This window comes from Hippopotamus amphibius, chromosome 3, assembly GCF_030028045.1.
Source record: "Hippopotamus amphibius kiboko isolate mHipAmp2 chromosome 3, mHipAmp2.hap2, whole genome shotgun sequence".
Lineage (NCBI taxonomy): Eukaryota > Metazoa > Chordata > Mammalia > Artiodactyla > Hippopotamidae > Hippopotamus > Hippopotamus amphibius.
The window spans coordinates 138,618,182-138,630,875 of record NC_080188.1 but is presented as its reverse complement, the minus strand read 5'-3'; the positions used below and the strand labels follow the sequence as shown (position 1 = coordinate 138,630,875).

The 12,694-nt window shown below is 44.2% G+C and overlaps 1 protein-coding gene across 2 annotated transcripts; it reads left to right on the top strand.

Annotated features, from left to right (window-relative positions):
* Positions 1-856: 856 nt before the first annotated feature.
* CREG1 (cellular repressor of E1A stimulated genes 1) lies at positions 857-12,373 on the top strand. Of its 2 annotated transcripts, XM_057729007.1 has the most exons (4): positions 859-1,279; positions 5,073-5,192; positions 6,892-7,076; positions 11,132-12,373. In XM_057729007.1, exons 1-4 carry the CDS (start codon positions 917-919, stop codon positions 11,133-11,135), a joined length of 672 nt encoding a protein of 223 aa, XP_057584990.1. In that variant the 5' UTR covers positions 859-916; the 3' UTR covers positions 11,136-12,373. The 2 variants fall into 2 exon arrangements, with proteins under 2 accessions (XP_057584992.1, XP_057584990.1); XM_057729009.1 differs by lacking the exon at positions 11,132-12,373 and having other exon boundaries at positions 857-1,279; positions 6,892-7,080.
* The last annotated feature ends 321 nt before the right edge of the window (positions 12,374-12,694 follow it).

The following is a 12,694-nucleotide window of genomic DNA, read 5'->3' as shown; positions in this document are numbered from 1 at the left end:
AGGGATGAAATATTTGTAACTGGCAGGTACTCAAACGATTTGTATTACATATTTGTTTTGAAAATGATAAACCAGAGTTTCCTCCTCTTAATTTCTCCCACTTAGTCTTCCATCTAGCTTGAAGCTCTCCCAAATTCAGTTGCTAAAAAGGGAACCAACTTTGACTAAGGTGTTCACCCTCTTACCTGAATGTGCAGACCTTTGACTTACTTACCAGTTCCCAGAGTATCAGAAAGAGCAGGCACCCTTGAAGAAACGGAAGAGACCTTCTTAGGAGGAGCAAAAGGAAATGTCGCTTACGTGGGGTGAGGGGTCAGCGAGGGCAAGACATTTGTGAGACCACTGCCCCCAAGCCTGATGCCTTAGGCCCACAACTGGCTTGGATGAGTTCAGATTCGTGCATGGTATTAAACTCTGGGGCTTATGTCCTTCCCACTGGGGCCCTTGCTGCTCTTTGGTGCGGACAGTGAAGTAAACCGAAAGGAGGCGCATACGTAGAAAACGCAGCATTTCCTCTCAGATGCCAGGTAGTCATACTCAAAGGTATTAAAGGAAGGCGTACGTGAGAAGAGGCTGGTCCTTTCCTAGTAGTAATGACTTGGGCAAGTTGCTTAATTTCTCTGAGCCTCCGTTTTTCCATCCATCAAACAAAACAAACATCCCACTTCGGACGATTTCGCAATCCTGACAGCCGCCGGGCGGAGCCGCAGGACGCTGGACCAACAGTCGGGTCCCAGCAGGTTGAAGAGCAGGGCGAGGGATACGCCCCCTTCGCCCACGACTCCCGTACTCCGATTGGTCCTCTTCGGAGGGGGAGGGACAGGACCGCCCCCGCGGTGGGCGGGGCCCGGGCGCGTCGCGCTATCCCTGCGCCTCTCAGGCGGCGGGGCTCGGCACTCCCGCTGGGGTCACGGCCATGGCCGGGTGTGCTCGCGGGTCTGCGCGTGTCGCGCTCGCCTTCCTGCTGGCGCCCGCGCTGGTGGCCCTGCTGGTGGCGCCGGCGCGGGGCCGGGGCGGCCGGGGCCACGGGGACTGGGGCGCCGTCAAGCTGCTGCCGCTGCTGCCGCCGCTGCCGCCGCGTGAGGACGCGGCGCTGGTGGCCCGCTTCGTGACGAACGTCTGCGACTGGGGCGCGCTGGCCACCGTCGCCACGCAGGAGGGGGTGCGCGGCCGGCCCTTCGCCGACGTCTTATCGCTCAGCGACGGGCTCCCGGGCAAGGGCAGCGGCGTGCCCTACTTCTACCTCAGCCCGCTGCAGCAGTCGGTGGCCAACCTGAAGGTGAGCGCGAGGGGGCGGCGTGGCTCCGCGAGCCCGAGCGCGAGCCTTTCTCCTGTCGCCTACAGTCCGCCCGGGAAGGCGGGCCGGCCTCGCAGAGATAAGAGTTTGAACCCAGCCCGACCCCCTGCCTCTCCTCTCCGGCTCTGGCCTGGCGGACACTGCAGCTTTCCGGTTGTTGAGCACCTGAATACCGGGGATTCCACACACGCCCTCGCCACCGCGCGCCTCGCACTGGGGGTGAATTCTTTACCAGCGCCTGGAGCACTTCTCACCCCTGCCCGGTCTCGGGGCACGGTGTCTCATTAACTGGGCTCTTATTATTAAAAGTTCTGCAGGGTGTAGAGACTGCTGGGTAGTTTAGCGCTTTGTGTAAGTGGCTTCGGGATTCCTCTTTCTTACTCCTGAAATAGGAATTTTCCTTTCAGCGGCATAAAGCGAATGGACAGCTTCGTGAATGATTACTGCAGTCTTTAGGGCTGGTGTGCACATCAGCTTCCCCGTCAGGGAGCAGACCTGTTGGAGGGCCATGTCCTCACCCTTTGCCCACCTTTTGGGTCAGGGCCAGGTTAACACCTCTCTGGTGGACCCCCGCTATGTCAAGAGTGGTGTCACAGCTTGGAAGACTGGGGACATACTGAGTCCAGGAATGGATCCTTACTTGGGGAAGGTTTTTGTTTGTTTGTTTGTTTTTAAAATTTTTGTCTGCGTGGGATCTTAGTTGTGGCCTGCGGACTCAGTAGTTGTGGCGCACAGGCTTAGCTACTCTGCGACAAGTGGGATCTTAGTTCCCTGACCAGGGATCCAGGGATCAAAACCCCATTCCCTGCATTGAAAGACAGATTGTTTACCACTGGACCACCAGGGAAGTCCCGGGGAAGGTTCTTTTTGATAAAAGATCCCAGATTTGAGGTTGACATTGTTGATGGAGATAAGATGAAAGTACCTGGTATTTGATGAAGGACTTACCGTGTGCCAGGCTGACCTTTCCATTCATCTTCCATTGGTAGTCTCTTTTAATAACGCTTTGAGGTGGGTATTACCATCCTCATTCTTCAGATGAGGAACTTGAGGCTTAGATAGGTTCAGTAATTTGCCCAAAGCCTGTGGCCCCTCTTGAATTTCACCCCAGGTCCATCTGTCTTCAAAACTCAGGTCACAGACTGGTGGCCCATGAGCTGATCAGGCCCACAGACTGGTTTTCTTTGGCCCATGCAGTTTTTTGTTTTGTTTTTAATACATTTGAATTAATTACCAACATTCAAATATGGAGATTGCAGCTAAAAGTCTGAGTTTCTAACTTATTGAAAAATTGGAAGATCTGTGGCTCTGGGGGCCTGCATTCTCTGAGAAAAACCAGAAGCAGCTGCCTCCTTTAGCCAAGGCACAAACACCCTCATTCACCATTTTCTTATTTATTGCCAGCCCGCTCCACTCCCTTAGACATTTGCTCAGAGCAAGCACATTCCACTCCCATCAGTGGTGTTCAAACTTGGCTGCAAATAAGTCATCTGAGAAGACTTTTAAAAATGCAATTCCTAGGCATTTTACTGAAAACACATTTTATTAAAAAATGCTCCCCCCCAATCCCTCCCTGATCCTTCTAATATTGGGGGAGGGGGAGCCAGTGAGAACCACTGCTATACATGAATATATTAAAATTTTGTTGATATTATCTTTCTCATTTTAGGAAATGAGGAAACTCCAACTGGGAGGTGCAGAAACTCACTCGTGACTAGTCAGCTAATGGCTGTCAGATGGAACTTGAGCTTAGTTAGGTCTTTGACGTCTCTAGAAAAAGACAGTGGTGAGGCACTTACCCAGGATTTCAGGTTCATGATGGCAGTGAAAAGACATGGCCAAATCAGAATTAGTCTGACTCTGATGCCATCAGTTAACCAATCAAAGCAATTTTCTGCTTTCTGCTTTTCCTCCTTCTGACCTCTGTCGTCTTCTTGTCTGCTCCTGTCCACTCTGCCCTCCAGATTTACTTGAACAGAATACCACTCAACCTTGCCCTCTGCCCAGAAACCTTTAACAACATCTGGCTGCCTAGAGTTGCATAAGATTCACCTAGGTGCTTGTTAAAAATGCAGATACCTGGGCTGGGAATGGAACCCAGAAATCAGCTTTTTTTTTTAAAGATTGATTGATTGATTGATTGATTTGCTGCATTGGGTCTTCGTTGCTGCATGTGGGCTTTCTCTAGTTGTGGCAAGCAGGGGCTACTCTTCGTTGTGCGCAGGCTTCTCATTGTGGTGGCTTGTCTTGTTGCAGAGCATGGGCTCTAGGCACGCAGGCTTCAGTAGTTGTGGCTCGTGGGCTCTAGAGTGCAGACACAGTAGTTGTGGTGCATGGACTTAGTTGCTCCACGACATGTGGGATCTTCCTGGACCAGGGCTCAAACCTGTGTCGCCTGCATTGCCAGGCAGATTCTTGACCACTGTACCATCAGGGAAGTCCAAAATCAGCATTTTTAGCAAGCTCTCCAGGCAAGTGGTTCTTGGAAAGCACCGACAGATGCCAGCCTACAAAATGCAATGTTGACTCCTTAGCTTGGAGTTGAACCCTTACTACCTGCAACCTCCAACCTCCCCTACATTGTCCCCAACCCCCTCCCCTCAGGAAGCCTTTCTTTCAAGCAAATTGGGTTTTCACTACTCACAGTCACGTCTTACACTTTCCCTGTCCTGTGTTTTTTCAGTTACTGTTCCCTTTACCTTTAATATGTCTTCCCACTTTTGTGCTGATTTTGACTATCTTATAAGGCTCTCTGGAGTTTCCATATCACTCCAGGCTGTGCTGACATCTCCTTACACCGAACTTCAAATACACTTAACTGTGCCATTCACTTGGCAATTAGTTATGTGCTGCTTTTTGACCTCTTCTGTGTCTTTGTTTTGCATTTTTAAAGTTTATTTATGTCTGAATTTTCAACCAGATAATAAACTCACAGAGAAGGGAAAGAACTTATCTGAGTCTCCCCCTCCCCTATTTTTGGTATCCTTTAGTGCTTAATAGTTTGTTGACAGCAGATTTTTGGCCTGATGATTCCAAAGAGATCTCCTTATGACTCACTGTTTTGATGGGTCACTGTGAGATGGCAAAATTCCCCACACAAGACACTTGGGGTTTAAAACACTAAATGCAGCATGTGAATTTTGCTGTACTATGTCAACAATGCCTTTTATGAAGCTGATTTCTGAATAGGAAAGAATTAGGAATTTTGCTAGCATCACATTTTAAATCTAAGAATTCTCGTATTGCTAGAACAGGAATGAGCAAATTCTCCAGTTTTGAAATCACATGACAATTTCTGCTAGCATAAGATAACCAAGAAGCATGATTCAGCTACTTTCTTGCTTAAATTGTACAATTAGCTAGTTGAGCCACCATGGTGGTATTTTTATGCACTAGTTTCACATTAGTCTAATCCTTTAGATCTTTCAATGAAGACTGGAGATCAGCCTTGTATTTGGGTGGTACTGTGATTATAATTCTTCTGGTGAATATGGGACACATTAAGAGTTTAAGGGAAAAAAGGGTTAAAATAATTCTTACCAAGTCAGTTAATTTTAAATATGAAACAACCTCCCAGACACCTTTTTTTGGAGAGAGGGTCAAGATCAGTCTCTATCCAAGTAATAATTTTCCCAAGTGGAAGGTGGTATTTTGCAATTCATTGTTTCATGGAAGAACGGTCAGGCTCTGGGGACAGTGTGTATGCAACTTGTGAAATTTATTACCTCTCCAGAGACAATATTTCACATGAGAGGTCTTCATTTTCTCTCTACAGGAGAATCCATATGCTACGCTGACCATGTCTTTGGCAGAGACTAGTTTCTGCAGGAAATATGGATTTGATCCCCAAAGTCCCCTCTGTGCTCACATAATACTATCAGGAACTGTTATCAAGGTAAATAGTTATCCTACAAGAACAGATACTGGTTTTAGAAGAGCATCATGTTATTAACAATGGAGGAAGAAATATTTCGAGAATAAAATAAAATTGCTTTGTGATTGAGATAAAGAGTTAGAATATGTTCTAATATGTAATTTCATAAAAAGTAAAGGTTTTAATCGATTACTTTCATATAGGTGTTCAATAAGATATTTCTTTTTTTTTTTATAAATTTATTTATTTATTTAATTTATTTATTGGCTGCGTTGGGTCTTCGTTGCTGCACACGGGCTTTCTCTAGTTTCTGCGAGCGGGGGCTACTCTTCATTGTGGTGCATAGACTTCTCATTGTAGTGGCTTCTCTTGTTGTGGAGCACGGGCCCTAGGCACATGGGCTTCAGCAGTTGCCGCACATGAGCTCAGTAGTTGTGGCTCATGGGCTCTAGAGCACAGGCTCAATAGTTGTGGTGCACGGACTTAGTTGCTCCGCAGCATGTGGAATCTTCCCAGAGCAGGGCTCGAACCCGTGTCCCCTGCATTGTCAGGCGGGTTCTTTACCACTGCGCCACCTAGGAAGTCCTCAGTAAGATATTTCTGAGGAAAATGAACTATTTTTTGAAGCTGAACAGATGTAACAGGTATTAAGTGCCTATATAAGGAACATCTACTCAACCAAAGTTCATACTCCTGATCATGTTGTATGCTGTACAGTATTTCCCATGTTTGGGTTCCTTGTCTCCATATTTTAACAGTGGCTTAGAGCAGAGAGCGGACTAAGTAGGTTAAAAGGGGAATATTCATTACTGAATACTAGAAGTGAATTTAGACAGTTTGGGGTGGGTGCTAGAGGGGAGACGTTCAATGAAACCGTGGCAAGGGCAGAGGGCGAGGTGTTATGAGAACTGATGCGATCGCCAAGCCAGCAGACCGGCTTTTTGACCTTGTCAATCATGAATACCTCAGGTACATTTCATTTGTGATCTCGGAATTCCATGGGGCTGCATCTCTGGAGCTGAGTGTCCTTCACTGGCAAGAGAAAGGAGGGGGGCAGCAGATGTTCTTGAGTTCCATTGCGCTTCTTCTGAAGACTTTTATCCTTTGCCTGCACTCACCTTTGTGTTTAACATGTGCAGGTTATGGGATAAAAGTACTCATGTTACATAGCATAACCACCAGCAAGTAACATTTTATTATAGTACTTTGTGCCAATTACTCTGAGAGCTCAAAATTGCTGTTTAGCAGTGAAAATTGGTACTCACGGTGGTTTCCCACTTCATTATAGTACATGTTATCATCCACATTTGGACTCTCCCTTGTTCTCTGCATTTCTTCAAGCTTCCTTTACTTCGTCTTGATTCCCTAAGATCAGAATTTATAGTAGATCTTGAAAGTTCTTAGCACAAGGAAAAAAAAAATGAAAAAGTAAAAAGATGAGAAAAAAAAATGTAGCTGTGTGGTGTTGGATATTAACTAAACTTGTGATTATTTTGGAACGTGTGCACATGTGAAATCGTTATGTCGTTCACCTAAAACTAATACAATGCTATATGTCAATTATAGATCAATAATTAATTTTAAAAATAAAAATTAAAGACATCAGGATTTATAACTAAACTCCTTAGGATTTGTAGAATGCTGGAATCACACATTTTTAACAGCCGAGAAAACAAAATGTCACTGCTATGAGTAGGTTTATCTTACATATGTCTTTTAGGTGAGTGAAGCAGAAATGGATGTTGCAAAGAATTCATTGTTCATTCGACACCCAGAGATGAAAACCTGGCCATCCAGCCATAATTGGTTCTTCGCTAAGTTAAATATAACCAATATCTGGGTCCTGGACTACTTTGGTGGACCAAAAATAGTGACGCCTGAAGAATATTATAATGCCACATTTCAGTAAGTATTTACACATCTTTCATCTTTCTAATATTATAGCCCTTATCAGTGGTTCTCAACCTTCTAAAGCAAGGGGGTCGGGCTTCCTAGGTGGCGCAGTGGTTGGGAATCCGCCTGCCAATGTAGAGGACAGGAGTTCAATCCCTGCTCCAGGAAGATCCCACATGCCGTGGAGCAACTAAGCCCGTGTGCCAAAAAAAACAAAAACAAAAACAAAAACAAAACAACAAAAAAAAAACCATTAAAAAAAAAATAAAAATAAAGCAAGGGGGTCGTATGACCCCCCCCCCCCAGGAATAATATATATATGTATTTTTAAAATTTATTTTTGGCTGCATCAGGTCTTCGTTGCAGTATGCAGAATCTTTTGTTGCAGCGTGTAGGCTTCTCTCTAGTGGTGGCATGTGGGTTTTCTCTTCTCTAGTTGTGGTGCACGGGCTCCAGGGCACGTGGGCTCTCTCGTTGAGGCATGCAGGCTCAGTAGTTGCGGCACGCAGGCTTAGTTGCCCTGAGGCGTGTGGGATCTTAGTTCCCTGACCAGGGATCAAACCTGCATCCCCTGCATTGCAGGGTGGATTCTTTACCACTGGACCACCTGGGAATTCCTGGAATAATATTTTTTAAACACATAAAGTACATAGGATTACAAAAGAAACCAACTATATTGAAATACATTTATAAAAATATTTTATAAAATGTGTGGTGTAGTAATATGTGAGTCCATAACTTTTCTGTACTTTCAGAGTAGTGAGAACTGAATATTTTAAGACATCTGCAGCACCTCTACCATGATGTGAAAGTATCCGTGATGTCTGTATTTCTGTTGGTGGCTGTCACAGATAAGCTGTCACCACTGTGGTTTATTGCCTTCATTCATCATTGAAGAAAATGATCCGTTCGGTTAGAACTTAATGAAAATGAAAACTGTTTTCCATCCCAGTTTTTCCCATCTCAGACCCCCCTCCCCCAACTCTGTCTACGAACTAGGACACCGGGTGGAGACCCCGTTTTAAAGCTGTGCTTTGGGGCCCCGGGTGGAACCCAGTTCTGACCCGTGATGGCATTTTCTCACAAAAATCAGACCTGGGTGCTTCTGGACTGGGGGGGTGTGTGGTGTGTCCTGCCGGGAAGCAGACACTTGGAGGGGAGGAGCCATGGAAGAGAATGAAGCAGAACATAATGTGAAGATGGGGAAGGGACAGGAAAGAAGTGTGCGATCAGAGTCCTTGATGTTAGGTCAGGGTTCAAATGAAGGAATACATGGGACTGGTTCTTTTCCCAGGCGACCCAGGTCACTCTGGCGTGGCTGGCAGTCTCAAGGTCTAGCAGACGCTGATGACAATAACAGTAGCTGCAGCGTGTGTTGAGCATTGCTGGTTGGAGCTGTACTGGCGGCTTTACATGTCTGAACCCACTGAGCCCTTACTGCAGTCTGATGAGTTAGGTAGTGTTTTTCTTCATCTAGGAGATGGAGAGCTGATGTACAGAAAGAAGGAAACTGGCCTAAAGCCTTACAGCCAGTAAGCAATGGTGCTGGGGTTCAAACGTCTGCATTCCAGCTCCAGAGCCCTCAACTTGCTTCTAACCAGTATGTTTTGCTGCCCCTCTGGTTACCTTACTGGTAGCTGGCCAATTCCAGTGTAATCAAAAAAAAATTTTTTTTTTCAGATCTTTATTGGAGTATAATTGCGTTACACTGTTGTGCCAGTTTCTGCTGTACAACAAAGTGAATCAGCTGTATTTATACATATATGCCCATATCCCCTCCCTCTTGAGTCTCCCTCCCACCTTCCCTATCCCACCCCTCTAGGTGATCACCAATCATCGAGTTGATCTCCCTGTGTTATGCAGCAGCTTCTCATTAGCTATCTATTTTACCTTTGGTAGCGTGTGTGTGTGTGTGTGTGTGTGTGTGTGTGTGTGTGTGTGTGTGTATTTTTTAAAGATTTATTATTTTATTTATTTATTTATTTATGGCTGCGTTGGGGTCATTGTTGCTGCACGCGGACTTTCTCTAGTTGTGGTGAGCAAGGGCTACTCTTCATTCCAGCGCATGGGCTTCTCATTGCAGTGGCTTCTCTTGTTGCAGAGCACGGGCTCTAGGCTCTCGGGCTTCCAGCTCACGGGCTTAGTTGCTCCGAGGCATGTGGGATCTTCCCGGCCCAGGGCTCGAGTCCGTGTCCCTTACATTGGCAGGCAGATTCTTAAACACTGCGCATCTTTTTGAATTATGGTTTTCTCTGGGTATAAGCACAGTAGAAGGATTGTTGAGTCATATGGTAGTTCTATTTTTGGTTTTTTAAGAAACCTCCATACTGTTCTCCACAGGGGCTGTACCAATTTATATCCCCACCAACAGTGCAAGAGGGTTCCCTTTTCTCCACACCCTCTCCAGCGTTTATTGTTTTTAGATATTTTGGTGATGGCCATTCTGACCAACTCCAGTGTAATGTAAACTTTTTCTGCTTGTAACAGACTGACCGCTGATTGTGGAGTTTAGGGTGAGGATGCTAAGCTAGACCGTAGGTTGCAGCTCAGGTTTGGGCTTACATTCTCAGCATTCGTCTGTGGTGAACTGTTGACTTTCTACCATGATTGTAAATCTCTTCACAGCAAAGCTCAGGTTTCAGTTTTGGTTTTTCATTCCGAACTGGACCTAGGACAGTGCATGGCAGGGAGCAGGTGTTTAATAAATCCTGGTTACTTGTCAGGCTGATCCTTTGAGGCAAAGATTCTCGACTTTGTTTGAATAAAGAATCCAGCATCATGGCGTTTATTCTGCTGCCGTGCACGCAGGAGAAGAGGCCAAGGCCAGTGATTGTCTTCTGGACCCAAAAAGCCATCTTACTTTACAGGAAGATAGAGGTAGCAATTACAACATTATGGCCGGACAACAAATTATCAAGGAGGATGGCCAGTAAGATGCCAGGCCTGCTCTTTGAGGTTCAAGTGCACTTTTACAGGACATAACAACCTCTGAAGTACAGTTATCTTTGTATAAATAACATGCCCAAGGGCAACACTTGCTTTTTTTGTTTGTTTGTTTTTGTGGGGTTTTTTTTGCTTTATTTTATTTTAATTTTGAAGCATTTCAGATGCATGGAAAAGCACAGAAAATAATATGATAGATCAAATTCCATTTTTAAAAAGCAAAGAATTTATCGATGCAACATTCAGGATAGGGCTTACCTCTGGGCTGAAAGACAAGAACTGGGGAAAGGGGACATAGGTAGCAAAAGGGTGTTGGAGGGGTCACCAGGCTCATTTTTAAGTTATACTTCATAAGTCATATATTTGTTGCATAAATCACTCTGTGTATGCTTGTTTTTAAAAAAATATTTATTTATTTATTTATTTATTTATTTATTTGGTTGCACTGGGTGTTAGTTGTGGCAGGTGGGCTCTTAGTTGTGGCATGTGGGATCTAGCTTCCTGATCAGGGATTGAACCCGGGCCCCCACCTTGGGAGTGTGGAGTCTTATCCACTGCACCACCAGGGAAGTCTCAATGCTTGCTTTAATAACAAAATAAAACTGGGTTTTCCCATAAGTCTCCATGCTGAATAAGTGAGTAAAATAGATAAATTTGAGGTTTCCATTTTATTAACACAGATGAGTGGGCCTTTTCTGCCCTGGCTGGGCACTGGCTGATTACTGCTCTTTTGCCCTAATGTTCGGGACCCCTTCTGTTCTCGACTGTTTTTGTCTTTTAAATCTTCAGATATTCTTGAATGAGATGATCACAGCAGCCACGGCTGCTCATTAATATTTAGTCCTGGCAGCGTTTGCTAAAGTGTGTCAGCATCATACTTGGAGAGGAGGGATGATGGCTGAGATGAAGATTCCTAGGTCTGACCCTAAACCAGAACTCAGGCATCTGCATTTTAGCAAGCTCAGATGATTCTTTTACTATACTAAAGTGGCTGAAATTAACTTGAGATCTTAAACTTTCAGATCAGAAGTTTCTCTAGTCCTTTCCTAGAATGAATTAACTTTTATGATTTGTCAACTCAGTTTAATGAAATAATTTTTCTTCCTCTCTCTTCCCCTCTCCAGGTGAAGCAGCATATGGTGAATGTAACCTTATGTACAAAGTTTCTTAGGAAGTTTCATACAGACTTGAAGTGCTTAATGTTTCTCTATGGAAAGTTTCCCAGAAGATTAGCCAGTTTTCTTTCCTTGCTTGCTTACTTACAGAATTGAGTTGGATTGTTACTGCATTTCTTGGAAGGTGAGATTTTGCTGGATATTTTCATATTTTGAAGCCATTTTCATAGAGACATGTCTTTCATTATGATCAAAGAAGTTTTGTTCCATTGATTCCAAATACTTTGCCAACAGTGCTCCTTGAAGAGGAGCAGGTACCAGTTATAGGATGCCCATTGGCATTTGAAAGTATGTGTTCTTAATTCCTGAAAACCACTGTGCTGGGGAGAGGGGTCACGCCCCTACAACTGCTGCCTGAGCCTGTGTGAAGGGCGTGGCTGCTCTTACAGTGCACCTGAATAAATCTTGCCAAGACAGACGGTGATGAAACTCAAATGGAGCATCTCACTCATGGTCCATTTATGTCTGACAGTCCTGGGTGTTATTGATCCAACACAAGGCAAGACTATTTCTTATAAAGAACTTAAAAAAAAAAAACTTTTCAAGTCTAAAGTGATAATTATCTAGAACAAAGTTCATAAAACTTCCTTAATTTGATTTAATTAAAGAAGTTCTTATTTTTTTTTTTGCCCCAAAATGGGACTGTGAAAGAAAGAAAAGAAAGGAGGGGATTTTGTGTGTAAGTTGTTTCTGGTGTTCTTTTATAAGCTAAGTTAACCCAGACGTGGACCAACTTAAACCAGGGCCAAAGTCCATCTCTCAACCACTGTCTGTAGCTTTTTTTCTAATGGTATTCAGCAAAGACCTAAGCCTTCCTCAACTGCTTCAAATCTCTAAATGGCTTCTAATGCTGTTACTACCTAAATCAGATCATCAGAGGGAAGACAACATGACTTTTGAAAAAGAAATCACATTTCTTCAGAAGGGAAAACATGGTTTGCTTTTATTACCTATATACATGATTTCAGAAGACTCTGTGAGATCCTTTATAAAGAGGTGTGTCAGGAATCAAGCAACTGAATCCTTATATGGCTAAGAGAGAGGAAGTCGAATATGAGTTTGAAGACTACAAAATGAACTCATCTGAAATCCAGCAAACAGCTTCTCTTTAAGAAAATGCTGTATCTTAAGCTTGGTAGAGTGGGTTTCTTATTCAAAGCATTAATAATTAAAAGCATTATTTTCATGAAATGTGTTGGGTTTATTTTCTTACACAGAGATGTTAATATTTATTACACGTTTTTTCACTGTCCGTGGTCAAAACCCTTTTGTGGTTTTATTTTAGCAGGCTGTTAAATCAACTTCTGACTGCTTCAAAGCTGAAGGTGAATAATTTGACTCTTTCCTGTTGGTAAACAGCTCATTGTGTCTTAAAATTTGGGGGTTGGCCAGAATGGAGACTTTGTCAAGGGTCTTCCCTCAGGGCCTTCAGTGCCAAGGTACCTTGTGATAGAATTAGGTTGAGAGTGTCTATCTGTATCTCTCCCTTTACCCAGTTATTGTGAGTTATCT